Below are 24,275 nucleotides of genomic sequence, written 5' to 3'. Positions count from 1 at the left end.
TGTGAATTAGACTATAGGCTATACCCATTCGCTCTCTGATCCAAACCGCTCCCTTTGCGTTATGCCTACTTCTTCATTCCATTACCCTTTGCGTGGTCCTTAACTGCTGTGCTCTAACTTTGAGCTATGCTCGCGGACAACTTTCTAAGCCAATGAAGGGAAAGCTACGAAGACAAAGCACACACAAATAAGGATGCTCCCTAAAGAAGTACCACATTCTCATCCATTTATGATGGGGAATAGAAAACAGTAACATCTTACTTGCTTTTTAGCTTTGGTGCAAGTGACTGCGAACTGTGCACTCACTGTAGTGGACGAGCCCTTGCAAAGTGTTCAGCTTGCAGGCATGTATAAAAATCAGACTGGGCTTAGTGCAAAATTATATTTCTAATATAAGGTGGTACAGGAGGTGAGTTCAGTCGGTGTTGTAAGTTTATTGGGTACAGATCTGAGAAAAAAAGCTCTACATAACCCATGGTTGGGCGCTCAGCCTGGATTTCAGACTTAGCACCGGTAAAGTCAAGCCTCGATGTAACAAATATAGTTTTAATGAATTATCGGACAAAACAATGTAAATCTATGGCGTTTCTTGCTGATATCAGTATTTAACAAGTATATCATATGTTTATAACAAATATTGAATAAAATTAGGGTGTTTTCATGTTTGGTTCAACCATGTTATAATGAGGTTCTGCTGTGCTAGCATATGTGACCAGCCACAAAGGCCTGGAATGTGGCTTTTTGCAGAACCTTCATCTCACAAGCTGTTGCTTTGACAATTGCTTTGTTGTCTTTGTGAAGCAGTGGATATAGCACATTCTTTTTCTGTCGTAAAGAAGTTGCTGCTTCAACTGCTGTTTCACTCGGCACTAGTGTGGCAGAAGCCCTTGCCGTGGGTCAACTTACAGGGATGGTCACACCACCAACTTGCTGTGGCTTTAAGAAATGGTGACCTGGATGATGATGACAACGACATCGTGCAACAGCTGAGCTTAATGCAGCCTAACACTATGCAGGTTGTGGAGGATGCCTTGTTCCGGCTACAGATCCATCGAGACCGAGCACTTACGTATAAGACAGAAGAGATCCAGGTGACTGTGCAGGATGAGTTTATTGTTGAGCAGGACAAGACGGGACACGTGTGGAAGCAGAAGGCTCGTGTGCGGGTCTTCTTCCTTGCATTTGTTACTGGTGAGTGCGCCACTTCCCTTGTGTATGCCCTTTAGAGATGTACGAGCATCTGAAGCAGTTGCAAACTGCCTATTGCTTCTTCATTTTATTCATTCACTGGGGCACTTTGCCTTATTGGCAGAGTTACCTTGTATAGTTGTGAAATATCATCTTTTAAACATTCTCTATGCAGTGTACGGATTTCATAAGCTTTCTGTAGTATATCTAAATGTTGCATTGATGGACTTCTTGCAATAAGTTGTAATCCAGGTATACAGTAGAACCCCTCTAATATGTTTTCCCACGGTGCTGCAAGAAAAAAATGCAATACCCGGTAAATGTATTATGCTAAGGTGCTGTTGAATGTTAAAACAACAACACTACACACAGCTCAGCCTCTAAAGGATTTACAGTCACTGGCAGCTTATTTAGACTTGTCAGTAGCTACCTAAAACTCCCAATAATTAGGAGTCTAAAGTACTCTGTTTGCCAGACAAGGTCACTTTTGGGGAAACCTTCACTTTTGCGGGACCAGCGCTGGACACATTGGTGTCTACGAACAGTGGCATTCTTTGGCACAGCCGCAAGCACGCTGTCTTATCGCAGTGCCAGGATTACAGTCATTAGCCGATGTGCCTGTTGCTACAAAACTGAAAGCAGCATCTTCTAAAGTGATGGTCTGAAAATACAGCCCAAATTTGTCTGCACGTTACTGTGCGTACTTACGCTTGTCTGCGACCTGGTCAGTCCCTATTTCAACCATTCTCATGCTGTCACTATGGATAGATGAAAGGGCTGTCAATGCATGCCCTGACACTGCATCCCCTGGCTACATGACCGAAGTCGACTGAGCTCCGATAGCTGAATGATTGCGCGTTTCTCCGTAACAGTCATTGTCCGGTGGTTCTTTCTCTTAATCAGCACCCTTGTCGATGCAGGCATTGAGAGTAGACTTCGCACCACTTGAAACTGCTTTAGGAGGTTGCCCAGGACCATATGACAATTTAACACTCAAATGAAAAATGCTGCTCCCATCCGAACTCTCTGAACAGAGTAAATGTAGCTGATGCAGCTTTTGAACGCTTGGTGGCTGAGCTTGTCTTGCTGTTAGGGTAATTTGGGCGCAGTCGTTGACTACTGGATTGACTAGGCTTCACTTGTTTTGGTTTCGGTGAGGAGCCAGCAACATGGCCAGTGACCATGCCAGCAACATAAAACCAAAGCGTGACTATTTTCACTCATTTCTGGGGCTAAATTGGCATGTGGTCATGCAGACGAAGTCAGAAATCGTCAAAGCTGTCCGAAATTAGGAAATTTCCCACATCGACTGTGGTGCATCAAAAGTGCATGTTGGTGGTGGTCAGCATTTGCACAGCTAGGATGTCTAAAGTGGTCGACATTTTTCATTTAGATTTATTATGTTATAGATGGCACACTTATACACCAAATACACCAAGGTTGCAACATGCTTTATGCAGCAATGTTGCTGAAACAACGACGTATCAGAAGGGATTATAATATCTAGCTGTCTACGAGCCTTTTGTAGGGACTGGGTTTTAGTGACAATTTACCCTGGAAAGCGTATGAACGAGAAACATAACAGCAGGGTTCTCCTGTAATTGTGCAGAAAACATACGTAAAGGATGTGAAATTTGCAGGAGTGGTACTTTAGTAGGGCAAGCTGGAATATGTCCAGTCGCTGTAAGGGCAGAAGAGGAAGAACAGGTTAGCTGCTTCATGCACCTGTTGCTTCGAATAATTCCTGCCATACTACTTGCGTTTTAATACCCTTATTCACCATCACCTTCATGAACACAGCAGCACAGACGACTCTCCCAGAGGTCTCCAAACTTCCTAGCCCCGTCTTAGCTGAACCCATTTATGTGCCTCTGGATTTCATGTTTTCTTCTCTCCATCTAATTTCTGTAGTGCCCTTACATGCACTTCCCATTTGCCCATTTGTACCTATTCATTATTTTTATCACCAGTCATCATTAGTGGTGTTATGAAGAAATTTGAAATGGCCATTGCATAACCTGCCCATTTCACTTATTTGTTGTAACTCCACTTGTTAGCATTTGCCATTGGTTATGCTTGCACAATTAACGGATTGACTCATGGCTGTAACTATGGCTGCAGTGTCGGATGATTAATGCTCTTCTTTTGCAGTCTTCTGTTATCAGGAGAGGTTGGGCAGCTGCCCTTATATTTTTTTTCATCCCTGACCTCTACTTTGCTTACTTTGCACTCTCCTGGAAATACTTTTCATAGTGCTATGAGCAAATGTATGTTTACGGATATTTGGAATTTAAAAGCAGTTACACAAAGCAGGTAACAAAATGGCAATGAAGTGCATGTGCGACCCCTTTTACACTTTGTTCTCATCTGACGAAACCACCAAAATGTATGTCTTCAACCATAGCACCATAGGCCCTCTTTCCCCACATCCTGGACCCTATTTTTCTAGGCATTCTCTCACCCTCGCCTCACGTACCATATTTACTCAATTATAACATGCACCATTTAGCTGTGAAAATAGACAAGAAAGCTGCCTGTTCATTGCATTCAGAAACTGCATTTGTGGCATTGGCAACAGCCTACTGTCACAGCCAGCATCATTGGCATTGTCATCGCAAGATGGCAACAGAACAAGTCATCGTGTAGCCTGGCCATAACCATGTGGCCGCTTTCATTATGACATCTCACTAAAAAAAATTGACTCCCCATCCCGGCCCTGCGGAAACGGATGTCCAGAGAAGCTGTTACAAAACCACTACACCTGCGGATGGGTGTATTAAAGGTTTTATGACTTTAGAGTAATGGTAGTGATAATCGCTTTGTGGTTGCTGTGGTGACTCGGGAGCCCTAATTCCGCACGGCCTACCTGTAGCAGTGCTGCAACGGGAGTGTCTGTGGGAGCTGCAGTCGGGGTGGTTCAGCCAGCATTGGAATTATGGGAAGTACATGGATTTGCCTCAGCTTCATCCTTCTTGCTTCGAGGTACTTTGTGGCTTTGTAAACTCGTCATTTTCAATAAAGTACTGTGTAATGAACAAATAAACATTATTAAAAATGTTTAACGGCAGGCTTCGAACACAGGACCTCTAGTACACAAGCCCGATATTGAACAAGCACAATACAAGCATCTGAACCACATACTTGATGACTAACCTGTGAGAAATTCATAAGGGCGTTCTGTGCCGCTTCTCGATGCATTATGCTGTGGACGCATGCATCCAGAAACAGCCTAGAACGCCCTTGTGAACTTCTCGCAGGCTAGTAATCAAGTATGTGGTTCGGATGCTTGTATTATGCTTGTTTTTTATTGAAAAAAAAAAGTACTATATGTTGCATGCTTGATTCCAAAGAATATATGCACTTTTTACTTAACTTTGCCATGTGCTTGAAGCCTGCTTCACGTGAACTCCGCTGCGGGTTGGCCCAGTATTGCACTACCTCTAGGATTGGCCCACATTTTTTGCCCAAGAACGCGGACTCGAAAAATGCCGACCAACAAAAGGCCACCAGCTTCGCTGTAAAAATAAGCAATTTTGCATCGTGCGTTTTTGGCATTCAGGAGACTTGGACGCATCACAGGATGAACTTACAAAGTTTTTGGCAACTGTTCCATATGCAATTGTTGCAGAGCCATTCAAGTGCAGAATATCAAACACAGTGGATTGTATGGAAGACATGTTTTATTTGCTTGTTTGCTTGCTTGTTTGTTTGTTTGTTTGTTCATTTATGTATTTATTTGTTTATTTCAAATACTGCTAGCTCTAGCACTAGGGGTCATAGCAGAGTGGTACAAATAATGTGTCAGAACACAAGGACAGAATACAGATGACTTCCGTTTATTTGATTCTGATGGGATCGGCACAACTGGTCGAACTATCCAACGGGTCGAATTAAACAAAAGGCAGAAAAAACGCTAGAACATGCCATTGGTTCACTTGGCACTATTTCTCTTTAACGTTAGCTTCGCCGCAATACATATCGCGTGGTGAAGCATACCAAGCGAGAAATTGTCACTGTCACACGCAATAGCATGTGTTCCTTAGTTCACGCACCCACATGCGCCATTTCTGGTCACAGTGCAAGCACTGATACACTTAGTAAGTTTACTGGCAAACCTTCGGGATTTTATATAGACCCTCACTCTTTTGTTGGCTTTAAGTGTCTCCACGGCTTCGCAAGTTACTTTTTTTTCATCTTACCGCCTTCCTTTTCGCTAGCTTTCCCAAAACACAGGTGGCGCGTGCGTCTGCGTATAATTAAAGAACACATACTTGGCTCCGTTAACGGTCTCATATATTAGACACATGGTGGGAGGAAACCAGGGCACAAATTGCCACAGCAACATCAGAAACAGCTCTGAATGGCTGTCAGTATGCTGATTAGGCATGTAGGTGCTCTTACTGTCACCGGAGACGGTGCATGCGCAGCTGTACAAGTAAGAAACGCTTTCTATGTCCCATACCAGTGGCCGCTTTTCATTCCTTGTGTGCTTCTCCGCATAATACAATTGCATTGTGGCGAAGCTGACCAGTCAAGCTCAATTTTATCTGGCGAAGGTAAATATTGAGATCCAAATAACAGAAGTTTGAGCTGATAGAAATGTATGGGTGCCACGGTATGAATTAATGGAAGTCCATTGTATATGAAAACAAAAGAATATAAATACACTTGTGTTCGGCATTGAAACATAAAATATGCACACCAATGAAACCAGTCTGAGAGTCCGTATAACCTAACTTTAATTTTATGAACTTAAATTGTGTCCAGGAATATTTCTGTTTTTGATAGTGAGAATTGGAGACATGCTATATACTTTTTTCTTGCTATAACATTTGGTGCACTTTCGATTCAGGCTAAATGCACCATAAAATATGTTCTTATGATTTTGGGCATATCTTGGCCCCAAACAGTAAACTTCATCTGTCTTGTTTATATTTCCTTTCTTGAAAACTCTCTGCTTGCTCGTTTCCTGTTAACAATGCTATGCGACGTCCTAATACACATGCTGTTTATGACCTGGGAGTATTCCAGGCATGCAAGGTAGATGGTTATTGTTTGGTGACAAGGTAGGTCCCAAAGGGTACAGACTTTTCTCTTAAAGTTGTGGGGATGCGTGACTCTCACGCCTCCCCTGAGATCTAGTTTTCCCGCATGGCTCGTCTCCTGCAGGGCGGCTTCGCCCGCCGCGTGGCCTGGCGCCCGCGGCGGTCGGGTGGTACAAGCGCGGTGCGAGAGATGGCGCGAGCGTCGCGCCGCTGCGGGGTTACTCGGGCGTCGGGAGACAAGGCGCTCAGGCTGTTGGGTCCGAGACGGGAAGCGGGACGGTCGTGCCGCACGTGCAGCGACCCTCTTCCCCGGCGGGTTGGCGCGCGGCGACCCATGCTTCTGCGAGACCGCCTCGCGTGGCCGCCTTCGAACGCGCCACGATTCGCGTGACCATACACGCGAAGGACCAGGCGTTGGGATCCAGCATGGGGCGAACATATTCGCTCGCTTCCGGTCGCGGTGAGTCAGACTTCTGGATTTGTCGCGCGCCCATCGGCATGTTTTGTGGATAGCAACTCGGCTAGCAGGCATTGATTTATGAAAGGTGCAATAAATGCCCTTGTGAGTGTTTGCACTACTGTGTTGTCGTTCCTTTGTCCCAAGAGCACGGAGGAGAACGCCGTATCTCCCACATCGGACCCCACATCTGGCGCCCAACGTGGGGCCTCTTGGGGCATCGGACGATAGTTTTAACAGCTCTGCTTCGTTCGAGACCTTTGTTTGAACCGAAGCGTAGGCCTAGCGCGAATTTTGATCGCTAGCGTCGGCGGTGTGCTTTCTTGAGCGAGGTGATGGTGGCTGTAGTGTGTTTGAACATGTCAACATGCTAAGCCTTTTCGCAAGTGTTTTTTTTAATGGCATTCGTCGGTACGAGAGCCACGTGGTCTGCATCCTGGGAGAGCGAGGCTGAGCGCCCGCAGAGCAGTGGCAAGCCTGAAGCGAGTGAGTACGGAAGCCTCGTGGGTGATCCGAATTTCTTATGTAAATAGCTTCTTCTATCTCTTTGACTCGGATGAAGTCGCGGCTCTGGGAGCCGGGTGGCCGCGGGCCACGGGTGCCACTACGGGCTGACTGGTATTGCGGCCTGGCACCGGGCGCTCCGACACCGTCTGGGACGGTGGGCGCCGTCAACTCGGATGCTTTGTGCACCGAGCGGAGTAGGACTACCTCACAGAGCTAACGTCTCCTCGCGGCTGCCTGTTTTGCGCCCATTTTGGGTGTTGTTTTTGGATGCCGGTTGTTGTCAGGGTAGCGACGCTTTAGGCCTAAGGCTTTACGAAGCTGCCTGTCGCACGTGGAGGGACACAACCTGGTGGACCGTGGCGTTGAGGTGTTGCAATTCGCTTCCCTCATTCTATTTAGCCTCGCACGAACTGAAATTACTCGTTCGACTCAAGAAAGCGAGCTTCGTTCACGTGAACTTAGCATCTGAGTAGCTGCCCGATCTTTTGCTAGCCGAGTTGAACATCGTACCACGTGGGCGATGCGCATGCATAATTCCTCTCCCTTGCACTACTTTAGTGTTTGCCGAGTGTGTTGAGTTTACGCAGCGTGATTGGAGTCACCCTTGGTTTGCCGTCACCTGCACATCGTCTGCTGCTGCCCCGGACTACGATCGAGCCACCCCGGGCGATGGTGATGCTGTGGCCAGTTCGGCGCGGCGGCTTCGGCGGCCTCCTGCATCCAGCTCACAACCCTCGGTGGCGGACAAAAGAGCCGGCGGTCACCGACAGCTACGGCGGCTCTTCCCAGCAGGGCGCGTCGGCGCGAGCGACGCTTGTTCGTACCGACTACTGCGTCGTCGTCTCCGGAGTCCTGGCCTGGCATCGTGCCGTCGAGTCTGCAAAGCTGCCGCTGTGACCGGCGGACGCCAGCGGTGCACCCAAGGACAATGTCGGCTCGCATGTTATGGACAGCGTGCGGACATTTCTTCGGCGCGACCACTGTTTAATGTTCTACCTTGTTTGCGAAGCACAGTTTGATGTTAGACCGTGTCACATGTCTCGCCGGAATATGTAGTGATTTAAGGTTGGGGGGATGTGGGGATGCGTGACTCTCACGCCTCCCCTGAGATCTAGTTTTCCCGCATGGCTCGTCTCCTGCAGGGCGGCTTCGCCCGCCGCGTGGCCTGGCGCCCGCGGCGGTCGGGTGGTACAAGCGCGGTGCGAGAGATGGCGCGAGCGTCGCGCCGCTGCGGGGTTACTCGGGCGTCGGGAGACAAGGCGCTCAGGCTGTTGGGTCCGAGACGGGAAGCGGGACGGTCGTGCCGCACGTGCAGCGACCCTCTTCCCCGGCGGGTTGGCGCGCGGCGACCCATGCTTCTGCGAGACCGCCTCGCGTGGCCGCCTTCGAACGCGCCACGATTCGCGTGACCATACACGCGAAGGACCAGGCGTTGGGATCCAGCATGGGGCGAACATATTCGCTCGCTTCCGGTCGCGGTGAGTCAGACTTCTGGATTTGTCGCGCGCCCATCGGCATGTTTTGTGGATAGCAACTCGGCTAGCAGGCATTGATTTATGAAAGGTGCAATAAATGCCCTTGTGAGTGTTTGCATACTGTGTACTGTCGTTCCTTTGTCCCAAGAGTACGGGTGTGAGAGGACCCCACAAAGTGTAGGTTACAGTAAATGCGGTACATTCAGGAATCATTCCTGTTCACATCGACCTGTGATGAGAGGGGTCTGACTGTATGGTGTGTTTGTCAGCTGCATGGATCGTTAGTTCCTTTCTTTTGCTGATGCTTTGCGCAAAGGTGTGGAAGTTTGATGTCTGCTTGGAACGATGCTTGTGTGACCCAGGGATGCCAGACATCGAGGTGGGCATCAACGACCTGACCCGCCAGGGCAAGGAAGTCGTGGGCCGCTACGACATCATGCCTGTGGTCACCGAGGAGTGGATCCGCCTGGAAAACTGCGAGTTCCACTCATGCGTCCTCCAGGAGGAGTTTGAGAATAACCGCATCATCAAGTGAGTTTTTCTGACTTGTTTGCCTCTGGCACATTGCATGGCATGTGAGCTGTCAACCTCGTGAATGGCATGCCTTGCGAATGCATTTGCAGTCTTTCTTTTGCATGCTTCTACACGTTCCTTTTATGTTAGTGAGAGTTCCAGCATAGTCTGGCAAACAACAAGTTGAAGAAGCTTGTTTCAAAGACATGACAATTTCAACTTATAATTTTTTTTTCATTAAATGAAGGTCCAGATTCTATAAACAGTATACTGGCAAGCATTTGGAAATAATTGGCCAAATTATTTCTGCTCACCAGTTCTGGTTTTGGTTTTGGTGATGTGATAGCCTTAATGGGACTTAATGTGAGGCCACGACACATTGGTTCATTTTGTTTTTGTTATCGCCGCAGCTGCCATTCGCGGGCATAGCCATAAGAAACGTGCAACGCACTCATTTATTCTTTCGCAAGAAGCGCCGCCACATTTAGTGTTATTGCAGCATGTTGAGAGCACATTTTGTTTCCTCTGTGTTATGATGTCGTCACAATGACGTTGATATCAAGGCGCCGGGCCTGATATTTCCAGAAAAACCTTGGAATCAAATTTGAGGTCCATTATGATCATTTCCCGATCATCATACTTGCTAGGTCTTGTACTTTTACATGCAAAAAGTGTGTGATAGTTTCTATAACTTGCAAATGGCAAGAGTCAAGTAGGAGTGGTTGATGAGCAGTTGAAGCACACAACACCTGCCTGAAGCATATATTAACATGAGGACTGCATTGGCCGAATGGCACGCTGTTTACAAAACTTGGGCAAGCTGGAAGATCTTTCTTGTAGGCATTTCATAAAACCTAAGGGTGTGGAAAAGGAAAGCAGACTGACTGCAATGACTCCCGTTAAAGCTGTGGGTTATTGGAGCATAGCAGAATGAGTGTCAAGAAACAGGAAGCAGTCGAGGGTAGCGGAACCCGTCGGGGTAGATTAGCGTCTGTGGTGTTGTGCTGCTAAGGTCGAGGTCATGGGATGGAATCCTAGTCATGACGGCTGCATTTTGATGCGGTCACATGAAAGGCAAAAACGTCCGTGTCCTGTGCGTTGGGGGCACATTAAAGATCCCCTCGTGGTCAAAATTAATATGGAGTCCCCCACTAGGGCATGCCTCATAATCAACTTGTGGTTTTAGCATGTGGAACCCCAGAATTCAATTCAATTTGAGGCTAGCAGAAGACTACATGATGTGGTGATATTGAGAAATTTGAAAGGTGTGAGGTTGGCCTGAGTGGCGAAGGGCTGGAGTGTGATTGGAAATTTCCTGGAGTTTCCTTTGCCCTACAGTTAACTTCATTACAGCCTGAAGATCAGTTTGTGGAATGTATGCCCATGATTTCATTATCAGAAAATACATTTTTCTGAAAACAAGCTTTTAAGATGATTCAAAGCATGGAAGGCTCCTTGAACATTTGCACTGTAATGGTCACGGCAGTGAATTGTTCCTCAATACAAGTCAGACAAAGCTAGTTAATTTGGGAAGCAACATAATACTAGCTTATTTTTGGGAACGAAATTGTATGTTTTGCACTTCTGCTTGTGATGTGGGTTCTGTGCACAGCCAACACGTGTTATTTCAAGCTGCTGAGGACCGTAGATAGTTCAGCGGTATCTGTTGCGAGTTCTTTCAGCTGTGGACGGTGTTCGTACCACCACTTGTGGGTCGCACTTCAATACAGGGAATCCCCCACAGGCAGACATTCAAGATCACTAGTATTCCCATTGTGCAACCTCATATTTGCACCGGTCAGACATACAAAGCAGCCTCGATATCAAATATGTCTGCATGTTATGAATATACATTTCTTATGACTGCCCCCCCCCCTTCCCCGCTTCCAGATTTCCCTTTCACCCATTTGTTGGTCATAGTGTTCTGCTCTGGGAGGGAAGTGCGAAAGTGCTTGAAACAATCAAATTAATGTAAAACCTTGCTCCAGTTTTAACCCTTGAGTGCTGGCAAGAAATCCAAAAATCTGTTCCGAAAATTATATTTTTTAGTGCACATCTGCATAGCTAAGTTTTTTGCCAGGTTTGAAATATATATGACATCGGGGTAGTAAATTCTCAACTTGTCTGAAAATGTGCAAATTTAGAATGAGGTGGCGCTGGCAGAAGGTTCCATCTAACTTTGTTCACTGCCACGTTGTATCAAAACTGTCATCAATCGGTTACATCAGAGTCGCTGGATGTGTCTACAGCACAGAAAACACTGCTGTCACTGTCAATGCTTTTGTGTAGAAGCAAATCAGCTTTTGAGCTTGATGACTAAATCAAATGAAAGCTGCACTATCGTGATGAGCGCGATGGCACTCGACTGGCAGGCGCCATTTATTAAATCTCTACCACATGAACGTAGACGAACAGTCTGTAGGTCTAGTGGTCAAAGGGGGAACTCGCCAGAATGTCAAAATGAATTGAACCAGCCTGGCCATTACTGGCACTTGGAAAGAGCGCCCAAACACATGGGCGTCGTCATTGGCACTAATTGCAAAAAAAATTTTTAACCGAGTAAGACTCGTCCACAGCAAAGGATTAAGGAGCTTCAATGTTCTGTGAAAGCATTGCGGGTCTATCAGTTTTGAGATTTGCATGAATTAACTGTAACTTGTGGAGTTATCCGAGTTCGAATTAAGACGTGTTGGCTATACTACTTGGCTCCGTTTGTTGCGACTACTAACTGTCCCTTTGAGTGCATGGGCTTAACTGCAACTTTTGAAAACCCTGCTGCCCCCCAGGTTGCACCCTCCCGATGCCTGCCTGTTTGAATTGATGCGGTTTCGGATTCGACCACCGAAAGCGCGGGAACTACCGTTGCAGGTGAGGGTCTGCACAGCCTGGCTTGTTAGCGCTTGCCATGACGCCACTTGCGATTATTGCAGCAGTGGCATTTAGAGAATGTTGCTGTTCCGGAATGAGCGTGGCCTTGGTGCTGGCTTGTGCTTGGCAGTCAGCAAATAGTGTTTTAGGACTGTATTTTCTGTCTGCTGACTACTATTGTGAACGTCACCATGGCAGCACGAATGCTCCACCAATGCTTTAGTGAGGGAACAGAGTAAGGGATGCATTTTAGTTTGACGAGGAGACAAAATGTGAAGACGGGAGTAGGAAGGATACTAGGTGGGTGCTAAACGTCAATGGTTTATTCAGAGAGTGAAGTCAAAGGACACACCAGATCCACATGCATGCAGCGGTTGTGTGAAAAGATCACAGCAACGTGTCAAAACAGTTGGAACATGCTGCCAAAATGGCGCAATTTGTGCCTCTATTCATTAAAACGAGGAGCCTCCAACAATCTTCGTGCCAACGTGTCACTACTTCTTACCAGTATCTTAATCTCGCAAAGCACTAGCTCGCACTCGCAGGCATTCTAAGTGCACTTGACCCATTGTTCTTTAACCCTTTGACACGCTGTCTATACAATTGTGCACAGCAGGAGAGTGCATAAATAGCAAAAGCACTGATGAAAGTAATGGTATTTAAAATGTGTTTCATACATTTTGAAACACTTACTATTGGAACTGTGCTCCAACTTTGAATAATGTGCAGAATGTTTTAGCAAAATGAGTGGGAAGGTAGACGGCTGGGTGTTTTTACTCTGTCTCAGTATGTAGCGGGTTCACTTCTTTCATTGTTTTTTACAGTCATGCATCAGGCATAATTTTCAATTGGCTGGATGAGTGCTTTTCAAGCTTTTCAAAACACGAAATAGTACATGTTCTCATATTCTGTGTGCCTGTTGTGAGTTCTCGAATGGAGTCAAAATGTTTTAAACTTGACAAAACTCACTAAACAATTAAAAATTCTAAATATTTTCTGCAGCTGTACACTTTCTACGGTTCTGAAGATAGAAGATGCAAGAGATGTGGTGAAATCAACTTTTCAATCAACGGGATAAAGTGGCGTCTGAAAGGGTTAACAATGGTTCATGCTCCCATCTTCTTAAGCCTTTGTTTCCACATTGCACTAATGTGCGTTCCTTTGACTTCAACCAACTTGCCCAGCAACAAGTTTTACGGTGAAGAGAGCGAGAAGCATGAGCAAGGACTCCGCCAGGCATGATCGCACTTTGCAGCTGCTTCCTTCGACGCGGCTTGCGTTTTGCCCTCTTCACTTCAGTGGAATTCGTGATCACACTGAGAGACGTGGACATGGAACCGAAGCAAAAGGACACACTTTTCTTTTAGTAGACTCCCTTTTCATTAAACATTCTTTTAACTGTTCTTGTCACTCGTGGCTCCACTCACACTATAGATGTTCAAATGTTAAGTACTTCTGCTGTTTGAACTTTCTACAGGTGTAGACTGAAGTCACCGAACAATATTTTGTGCTAGAAAAGAGACAATAAAAATGTGAGAATGATGTTTGAAAAAGAAAAAAAATAACTAAGGTAAAAATAAATTTTGTAGTTCTTTTACAATGCCAGTAATACAGAAAACTCATTTACATGCTTTGCCCAGTTATGTGCTTCAGCAAAATACTATATGCTTGAAAATTTTGCCACAGTTAAGGCAACAGAAGTGTTTTGCATAGCCATTGCTCAGCTTGATGCTTGTTGTAAGTCGTAACAATGCTTTGAAGTGAGGATATTGCATACGACCGTTAATCGGCATTGATATTGTATTGACACGATTCTAATGTGCCCCCAAATCTAACACGCACCCAATTTTTGTGAGCTTAAAGTAAGGCCATCAATTCGCATTAGTACCGTGCCCCCGAATCTAACATGCACGCAATTTTCACTGTTTAAAGTAACGTAAAAGAGCATCTGAACGTAACAGGGGCCCGATTTATAAAAGAAAACTACAGTGAAACCTCGTTAAACCGTAGTCAGCCGGAGCTCGGAAAAAGTACGTACTAAACGGTAGTACTGTTTAAGCGAAATAGCATGAGAGCGCCCACTTACCTGTCGAAAACCGAACTCGGAGAGAGTGCAATGAAAGGAGAAAAAACATGCAGTATTTATTCACTTCGCGGGACGTAAGTGTTATTTTCGTTTGATGTCGCGGCGGCCTAGCACGACGACAGCGGCTTCAAACTTACTGAAGCTGCATGCCAGCTTCTGAGCCAGCCCCCCTCCTCTCGGCAAACACTCGCACGGCAGATGCCTCGTTGGCGTTACGTATTCTCCGTGCACGCGCGCAGTAGTGCTGCGTAAGTCCCGGGGCGCCTTTTTCATTGCCGGGTGCCGGAGTTCGGAAAACTTTTCGTTTGGAATAGTTACGTTATTGCGCCCCTGTTTTCCTTGCGACGATCGCATTCATGAGGCTGACGTAACGCGCAGCTTCTGCCACTGTCGGGCCTGAATAGCCCGTGCTGTCGCTTTCCGTGTCGTCCTCATCACTGTCGCTAGTTGACACTTCGGCAACAACAGCGGCAACGATGGTGAAAAGTCGAACCTCGTAGCCGACATCTCTTCGGGGTCGCAGCTGCGCTGCCGAGCAACTTCGCATTCCAAATGCCACACACTGTAGTCAACAGCAGATCCATGTCGCGGGCCAGCGCCGACTTCTTCGTGTCACTAGCTTCGGCATGCTTGGCACTAGCTTCGTATCCTAGCTTCGGCATGACGCGAGTCCTCGCTTGCACGACACCACAACGCTCTCTGGCACGGCGTCCATGCGGCGTCGAAATGATGTTGATGTTGATGCGGCTTCACGTGCAAACGCACTGGGCGCTTGGAGGCCGTTGTACCGATCTCTGAGGCTTGTTGTTCTGCCGGGCCGCCCAATGGAGACGACGCACCGCCGTGTTTGCGCGACGAAAAGTGGAAACGCTACGTTTTAACCGATGCGTACGCAATAAGCTGGTACGGTTTATGCGGATACAAAATACATTATGTTCAATGGCCGCTGAGTCGGGGAATTGACTTTACTACTTTTAAACCGAAACTACTGTTTAAGCGGGTACGGTTTAACGAGGTTTTACTGTATAGCATGTCCCCCAACATTCGTATCAGGAAAAGTGCAGAAAGGTGCGCGTTAGATATGGGTAAAATATGGTGAATCATGCAATTGTGAAATGACCACTCTTACCACGAGAGGAGCCTTGGCGAGGCAGAAAAGGGCACAAGAACGAAATACGAGTAGTGATATTTCAATTCAGATTATGTCATTTGTTGTGTTATATCTGTCACATTAAATTTACCAGTTCTCGCAAATTTGCAGGTGAAATTTAGCTTCTAGCTTTATTCACTCAAGTCTTGGGTATAGGCCACAGTCGGTATGGGCCGTATTGGATGAGGATAACAACCCTTTTCAGCTCCAGCTCGCTGTGATGTCTTGGATTTCGAATTTTGAGATGTGCTCGAGCCAAGATTGTGGAGAGCATGAGGGCAGAGGCCTCCTGCCTTGCCCTTGTGCTCCTTGTGTCCTCTGCATAGATGATTGTTTATTGATAAAGAAGGAATTCATTACGTACTAAAGGAACTAGAGCTAACCAGACTAGTTTCGAGAACTATCCTTGTGCCAAAATGGCTTATAAGTGGGAAGATATCTCGAAATCACATCACACAAGCATAGTATGAAATTTTAAAACGTTTGGCCTTCATTTTGCACAGTAATAATAAACACTCTTATTCTCCCAAGTGGGTAAGAATAGTTTTGAAAGAATACTTTATCAGTCTATACTGATGTAGCACTATTACTACTTAGTAAGTGTCTAAGGCAGTGTTTTGCAAGCTCTTTTAGGAGCTTTCCACCTGTGTGTGAGCATTTGCCAATGTGTCTTTTAAGTGCACAAACCTGTGTGAACAGCTGGTCACCAGTGAACCTGAGTGCCACTTCGAACCTGAGGCCCACAGTCTGCGCGCCTCAGCTTGGCTGATTGCTGGTTATGTCAACTGGTACTCTTGACCAATACAGCATGAAACAGTGCAAGACATGTGGCATGTAATATTGCACCATATAGTACTGCTTCACTATTTCGCATTATGGTTGAAAATACAACTTTCTTGTGTTTTCCAATGGTATTCCACCTACTGCACTGCACGAGCATGCTGCTGGCAACATATCTATCATGAGAACTTGCGTGTATTTGATCTCTGGTATTCTCTTTTAATAGCAATTCTGTTTTCATGGGGGAAAACAGTTTGACGCTTTGCCAGATAATATATTTATTGTCATTCTAAAAGAACAGCACCCAGTCTACTCGCAACCTTTTAACTTAGGAGAGGGTTCTCAGTGCAACCAAGTAAAAACATCAGGGGTGTATTCCGACAACGATACACACCCCTTAGTGTATCGTTGTCTTTCCTTTGCCAGATAGTGTCTTGACGCTGGGTCGACTTCTTCGTGCAGCTGAAGGTCGTAATGCGGGTGTCGCCAAGGCACGTGGAGCTCCGTGCGGATGTCCTAGTGCCCGGCTACCACAGTCGCAAGCATGGCCAGGTGCCCTGCGAGGATGTCCAGATCCGATTCCCCATTCCAGAGTGCTGGGTCTACCTGTTCAGGGTGGAGAAGCACTTCCGATATGGGGCCCTCAAGTCGGCCGCAAGGAGGCCCGGAAAGATAAAGGTGCGTCCACGCATGTGGTTCCTGTGCTTGACAGGTGCTGGTCCCTCGAGTGTTAGGGAAGAGAGGACACAACTCCAAAGGGATGCATATTAGCGCGCCAAGGAAACACTTTACTAGGAGAGATTAGGAAGGAACAGAGCAGGCACTAAACCCTCACTGACAGGCGTGCACAATGTGACACAAATTATTGGTGTGATGAGGAGTGAAAGTATTAAAGGGGCCCAATGTACTAAAGATGTTCCTTCCTACTCCCTCCTGCTTATGTCCTTGTTTTCTCATCATACTAATGGGTACCCCCCTAGTCTTCAACCAAATCGCCCGGCAACATGGTTTTCCAAAGGGGTATTCTTGTGGAAGTCTTATTTCATGAATTGGAGGAGAAGTTATCGTAATGTCATTTACCCATCCTTGAAGAAGCACTGACCTAAAATTTTTGACTTGTTACTTAATTTATTGCGTGAAATGAAGGTCTGAACACTCTAATCCTTGGCTATGACACTGGCAGACACCAGAGCACCCTATATAATTTATTATGGCACAGTCGAAACCCTTTATAACAAACTGAATAGTTCAGCGAAAATTGATTGTTGTACCAGTAGTTCGTCATTTGTGGACTTGTCCATTTATTCAAGTTTCGAAGGACGACACTAGCTGGCGTGGGCACTTACGATTCAACACCACTTTGGTATGAAAATAGGAAATTCAGTAGCTTCATTTTTGTTGCCAGCTATTTTCTGCATCTAACTGCAAGTTTCCATTAAAAGCATCGTCTAAAAAAACAAGAAGCATTGTCGTGGCTCCTTCGAAATGGCACCCAGCCAGTTCCTATACCTACCATTTTACCTACCATTCTACCATGCTACAAGTGCATCTGCCACCATGTTTCCTTCAAGAGCTTGTGATATATTTTGCTATCAGTGGGACACAAGTGAATTCTGCATACAATAGTGAAGTGTTCAAGTTGGCTGGAAGCAGGAACTACTGTAGCATACTGGCATTTTGCAAACTTCTTGCTGTTATACGGCTGCAGCTCAGCCATGTGCGCAGTGAGAGCCACGAAGTTATGTATTATATATCGCTTCGGCTGAAAAAAGTACCAAGTTCGAAACGTAGAATGGCATTGCAAACTGTCGTCAGCAACAACATATGCGAAGCGACAACGAACTGCGATCTTCCAATAAAGGTGTTGTAACCGCCGACTCTTTGCAACTTTGCGTGGCAGCATATGTCATGCTACTGTCATGTGATGCTCGGGCGGCATACATATTGACAGCAACTATGAGATAGCGACACGTTAGTGACCGTTGGTCCAAATCGTCCGAATAGGCATAGTGCATGTGGTGCCACATGGAGAACTGCTCAAAATTGAGAGTGCCACTGTCATAGCCTCCGAGGTTTGCACGCAGTGCTGCAAGCTGTGGCCTTCGAGATAGCACCAGCGTGTGCGCCAGTGCTGTCTTGGAGGCCACCGTACACTGTACTGCCTCGCCCTGAAGCACGCTAAAGACATGCCTTGAAAGAATGGTTATCTTACCATGGTTAAAATCAAGAGACTTTCTATGCGCCTTCAGAAATCTGCATGCTGTGCTCGCTCATCTTGCTGGTCTTCATTGCAGTTAGACTGGAGCATGTGGTGTGCTGCTATGCGCCCAGTTTGGTAGCGCTTTGATGTTTGGGATCTTCGTGTGCGTGCTCCTTTTACCATGACCGGGTTCGAAGTGTTGCAACAGTACTGCATTTCTGAAAATTTTCGTTGTATATGGACGCAGTTTCAATAGACGGGGTTAAAAAACTGAATGCAGTGAAATGTAGTCGTTATAACCGATAATTCGTTATCTGTGGGATCGTTGTACGTGGCTTCGACCGCACTTGTTTCTGTGAACTGATTCCTTAGTCTGGCAAATGTATGTGTTGTGACATCACTGGCTCATTCCATTTTTGATATCTCTTTGGCTTCCACATGCGAGCATAGCTAAAAGGGAACCCAACGCCACATCCTTGTATATATTTTTGAGCAGCATCACTGTGCCTAGCCTTACTGCTACATGACATCAGCAAATTTGCTGTGTCACGATAATGTCAACGCTGGATGCAGTGTTTAGAGACCAACTTTAGTATCAAATGAAAACTAGTTGTTTCCCAACCTTTGTACTCGCTATGTACCATCCTTTTACAGGTGAGATGCGTGTGGTAGAGTTTCTACAACTTTGAAAATATGTCTCTGCAATCATTTAACCCCTTCGGTGCCGCCTGTGTGGCGCTTCCCAACGCCTGGTGTTCCACGATGCATTTTCCTTCTCTTTTCAGCATATTCCGCACTGAAGAAAGTTTGCTGTAAATTCTGCTACAGACGTCACATTTACAAGATATCTGGTTAATTTTTTTACAGGAGGTTTTTGCATCAGATGCAGTAAAAAAGAATATAAAGTGAGTACAAAAAGTTTAAAACATGCAGGAGCAACGGAGTAAAGCTTTGCATTTTTTTGCGCTCAGAATGCCTTCTTGGACTTTTTGACTTGGCCCTTGAAAACTAAGCACGACCTCAAAGATTCTGTTAGTGTTCACTGGTATATGATAAAAAGGTGGGCCCACACTCAGAAGCTTGTGCACTTTTTTTTTCGAGCCTTTTTCTCTGGTTGTAACAGCTACAGCAACAGAAGTATGACAATTGGGGAGCTTTCTGTTGTTTTACTATCAACTTCTGCTTAAAGTGTGGACAGGTATGCACCTATATAGTGTGAAACCTAAAACAAATAGAAAATAGCCTGCAGTGTGCTGCCATCTATGAAAAGCTTGTCAAAACGTTTACTCGAAAGGTGGCCAGCAGAGTGCCAGCCACCTGCACTCTGGCCTCTTCTGGACTGGCCGGTTTAGTGCTGGCCATGGAAAAAAATGGATTAGAAATGTCAGATTGTTCGTGGGATTCAAGTGTCTGCTTCATACCTTTTAATGTGCATAGCATTCCTTGGCTACTTAGCCATTTAGAGCCTATCTATCTAGCCTCTTTCGTCGATCCAGTGGCCCAAGTTGTCTACCTGCTTGGGCCAGTAAGTATGTGCTCCTGGTTTTGATACCGTCGTGGTCATTCCATAGTTGTCATTCCACCTTCACGATACCTTACTCTCATCATGCCATCTTTGTCATGCTTCCTACCCCGACCCAGTCGCCCAAGTTGTCTAATAGCTTGGGCCACTAGGTACGGGCTCGTGGTCGTTGCATCGACATCATTTGTCATCCGACACTGGTCATGCATGCCATCGTTTGTCATGCCGTCGTCGTCATACAGTCATCGTACGTTCAATGCGACACCACCATAGTGATGCTGTTGTGGTCATTGAACCGTCATCGTCGCGCCTTCTCCTCCAACACAGTGGTCCAAGTTGTTTAATAACTTGGGCCACTAAGTACATGTTCGGGCTGGTGATGCCATCGTGGTTGTCGCATTGTTGTCATACCAGCTTTGTCGTCTGACTCTGATCGTGCCGTTATCACACCAGTGTGGCTGCGCAGTCATCACGCTGTCATTTTGTCCTTGTCATCACTTCAGTAACATCATCCCATTGTCATGCTGCCTGACGGAAGGAGGACTGCCGCCACTGACATCAGTCTTCCTTTGTCAATGAAATGTAACCATACAGTTGTCATTCATTCTGATTGTGCCACCCTTGTCATGCCGTCTTCTTCGGACAATCGCTATCTTGCTGCCATTGTCTGAACATCGTCGTAATGCCATCGTAGTTGTGCCATCAGTGTCACTCCAGCTTCATCACCCAACTCTGGTCATACCATTGTCCTTGTGCCGTTGTCATGCTATCATTGTCGTGAAGTCATCGTCATGTGTTCGTTGTCATGCTGTCATCGTCATGTATTCATTGTCATGTTGTTGGGATACTGTCATGGTTGTCCCATTGTCGTCATTATAACTTTGACATCCAACTCTCATTATGCTCCCATAGTCATACCATTGTCGTCATGCCGTCATCGTTACGCTGTCGTTTCAGCATCATCATCAATTCAGTATCGTCATCCTGTTATCATCATGCTATCATGATACAACCTTCATCGATCCGTCGATATTGTTACAGAGGAAGACGCAGGCGAAAAGCTATGTACAAGTATATTTACAATAAAATACGCTGCGCTTGGCCAAGAGGCAACAGCCCGCGCTAGCTTCTAATCGTCGTCGTCGTCTTCTTACTGCTCGGCTCTTCGTCATTAGAAATACTATCCCGTAGCACTATCATTCCTTGTTCATAACTGTGGCATTATCATGCTGCCGTCATTCAATCATGATTAAGCCGCAGTCCTCATGCCATAATTCATCACGCAAGCACTATCATTCATCCGTTGTCATACCGTCATCGTCATGCAGTCTTGGTCTTGCCACCGTGATCATTCCCGCTTCTTTATCCGGTTGTTATCATGTCATAATCATTACGTTGTCGTCATTATATCATGGTCGTAATTGGCATTCGATCAATATCATTCCTTTTTCGTCATTCCATTGTCACTGCTTCAGCATCATACAGTTGTCGTCATGCCTCCATGCTCATCGGCACGACCTTGGCATGTGAGTGCCATAGCAAAGTGGGGCTATATCAGAGTATTTGGCATATAGCCATAGTAATGAGTCTCAGAATTACCACTTTAATAATTGTGACTTCAGGAATGTGGTCTGTCGCTACATGGCTTGATTTGATTTGCATTACCATCGACAGTCATCATGCGATGAGTTCTGCTGTAATTATTTTGTGCAGGGTTTGGAGCGAATCATGGGCACAGCCCAGCCATTGGAGACTAGCCTTATAGAAGTTTCAACAGGACAGGCCAAATACGAGCACGCCCACAAGGCAGTAGTATGGCGCATTCCTCGGTTGCCCAAAGAGGGTCAAGGTGAGTGACGTATGATCTTGTGTCCATTTTTGATCATCAGCATGTGCTTTCTACGAGCTCTGTGTTTAAATGAGTCTCTCTCTACTTCTGATAACACAAGCACAGTTAAGGTAAAAATAAAGCATCAAAGAGCAATACTTGGTAAACCATTTCAGCAGGCAAGGTGTAATCATACCAGTTGTATGTAGGTTGTTTAGTATCTTCCTTGGCTATGTTTTCCCCTAATGGCAATGCCACGTAGCTTGATCTCCGTTGAGGTCCATTATTTGTGAGAAAAGTCAGTTTATGAAAACTTAGTGACAAGCTTTCAAAGAGGGTTCTACAACTTGGTGTCGTTTACAGTAAAAGTGGCTAAGCTCTCCAAGCCAGCCACAAATATGCCCATTTATGCAATTTCTGGTGGTGCTTGTGACTCCTGATTGGTTATTATACAGTTCTAGAATAGCTCTCGGTGCCTTACATACATTAAATGCAGGCACATTGCGAGAGGTCATGATATGCACCTTTGAAGACCTTTAGTTTAATTTGGGGAGGTGCAAACGTAAAGAAACCCTTAGCAGACAGGAAAACATCTGGAGCCTCCTGTAAAACCTGTCCTAGTCACGACAATCCATTTGCACATCTCCTGCTATTTGTGTCATGTTTTGTCAGGCCTACGGATGCTAGAATTGCCAAACGGTCTTGGGAATGGGTGCATTAGCCACCTTGATTGTAATTCAGGTGAACAGAGAGGAAGTAAAAGCTTAATTCACCATTTATTGTCGATCGATAATGAGAGCACAGCCACCAGGATAGCTAGCGCTGCAGTGGGATCTATGGGTCCTGGCCACGGAGCAAGAAACATTTAGGAGTGGAAACTCCGCTGTTTGCGGTGACCAGAAAAAGTCACAAGCCCGTGGAGCCGTTATCGTGCTGGCGGCCTGGAAAGAAATTGCCGCCGTTTAGAGCGCGCCGGAGCCGCCTGCCCAGGCGCTGCATTTATTTTTTTTTCGCTGCGGCTTCTCCGACGCGCCGCATGGCGCTGCCACTGTATACGGCCCCGTCGGCGCATACAACAATTGTGACCTTATCTGGTCGCGCTCGCTCGTGCTGACGGGAGTTTCCCCTCCTAAATGTCTTACTCCGTGGTCCTGGCATACTTGAAAGTCTTAGCATGTGTCGACATTACGTAGGTTAAAGTTGTCAAAACGATATAGGCTAAAATATTGTACATAAGCCATACAAGCTCTATACAGAGCATGCCCAGTGAGTACAACACCATTTATTTGCATAGGTAGGGCACTTACATTCGCTTGCAAGCGCTCTAAACCTTAACCTTTTGCTACAGGTGCCTACACAAGTCAACTGTTCCTGCTACGGCTGGACCTGACCTCTTTTGATCAGATCCCCGCCTCATTCGAGCAATACGTCTTTGTCGAGTTCACCATGCCGGCAACCAGTGTGTCTCACACCACGGTGCGATCTATCTCCGTGTCGAACGAGAATCCCCCAGAGAAGTACGTCCGCTACTCGTCCAAGCACGAGTACCGGGTGGAATTGGAGTTGCAGACGGGTGAAGTGCCCCCCTCAGAGACTGAAATCTCTAGTCTGGCTGCCGTAGCTCAGCAGGCTGCCCCATACGAGCCGCCAGCAAGTGCTACCGCCGTCGCCGCTGCTGCCACGAGTGATGACTCAGACTGAATGTGCCGCAGTGCTGCGCACATGTTGCTGCTCCCTCGGCTGCCCCTCGCATGGGGCGCAGTGCCCTTATCTAGTCAGCATGTATGTCAGGTGTTCAGTCTTCTGTGCTATGCACACAAATGATGTGTTCCTGTTGAAAGAGAGTTTTAAGATCCTGTTTTTTCTTGTGCATGTATTATTGACACTTGTTTTTTGGAGTTTTTTGTTGACTCTGTACACTACTACCATGGGCTGTCAACTCTGTGATCGCTTAGCAACATCCGCCATCGCGTTCCTCTGCATGGTTGAGGAGGTGGGCAACTGCAGTGGCCGTAGTTCATCTGTGCTGCTGACCCACTGTGGGAGAGTTGCACAAGCAAGCAACTGAGCTTCTTTTGCTGCCTGGGGAAGGGAGGAAAAGGCTTCCTGCTTGCGTTGCTGTTGACCATGTTGGCTGAGCGGATGAAGCTGGAACACTTACCTGCTTGTCGGGCTGAAGTCCGGTAGAGGGTCTCGGTGTCTGTTGTAGCAGTGTGCGCTCTCTGCAAATAAAAATGTCTCGACAGTGGTAGCTGGTGACGGAGCGACCAAGTCATTCGTTGCACGACCGTGTGTATCCGTGGGCCAGGAAGTTCTGTGCACAAGGTGTGTCTGTATGGGCACCAATCATTACCGAAGGAAAATAAAGACAAAACACTTAAGCACACTCACTCTGCAGCTTTTCTGTGTGTTGTTAAAATGCTAGAGGGAAGGAAAGACATGCTGGGAACCCGTTTGAGTAAAGAAACTGTCGGGTCACTTACCGGAGCAGTTTATAATTTTTTTTATTCCAGAATGCCTTGCCACCAGAATCTGTAGTCTTGCCTGCTGCGGTGTGTTGACAACAAAATGAGAAATTCTTGAACACAACTGAGTTGTACAACATTTGGCCCGGTGTGCGGTGAAGTGGGCCCGGTTCAATTCACTGTCGTCTCGC

General features: G+C 46.4%; 1 protein-coding gene across 2 annotated transcripts in view; it reads left to right on the top strand.

Annotated features, from left to right (window-relative positions):
• stnB (stoned B) overlaps positions 1–24,003 on the top strand; it is a 53,506-nt gene extending 29,503 nt beyond the window's left edge. For both annotated transcript variants that reach the window (XM_075699516.1, XM_075699517.1), the window contains exons 4-9: positions 1,017–1,191; positions 9,035–9,203; positions 11,972–12,053; positions 16,532–16,747; positions 21,505–21,640; positions 22,968–24,003. In XM_075699516.1, the coding sequence (XP_075555631.1) occupies positions 1,017–1,191; positions 9,035–9,203; positions 11,972–12,053; positions 16,532–16,747; positions 21,505–21,640; positions 22,968–23,320 (1,131 nt within the window). In that variant the 3' untranslated portion in view covers positions 23,321–24,003. The remainder of the gene's footprint in view (positions 1–1,016; positions 1,192–9,034; positions 9,204–11,971; positions 12,054–16,531; positions 16,748–21,504; positions 21,641–22,967) is intronic.
• Positions 24,004–24,275: the final 272 nt, after the last annotated feature.

The sequence above is a fragment of the Dermacentor variabilis genome, chromosome 7 (assembly GCF_050947875.1).
Source record: "Dermacentor variabilis isolate Ectoservices chromosome 7, ASM5094787v1, whole genome shotgun sequence".
Taxonomy (NCBI): Eukaryota; Metazoa; Arthropoda; class Arachnida; order Ixodida; family Ixodidae; genus Dermacentor; species Dermacentor variabilis.
The sequence above is the reverse complement of the archived record's forward strand: the minus strand, read 5'-3'. Positions and strand labels throughout refer to the sequence as shown.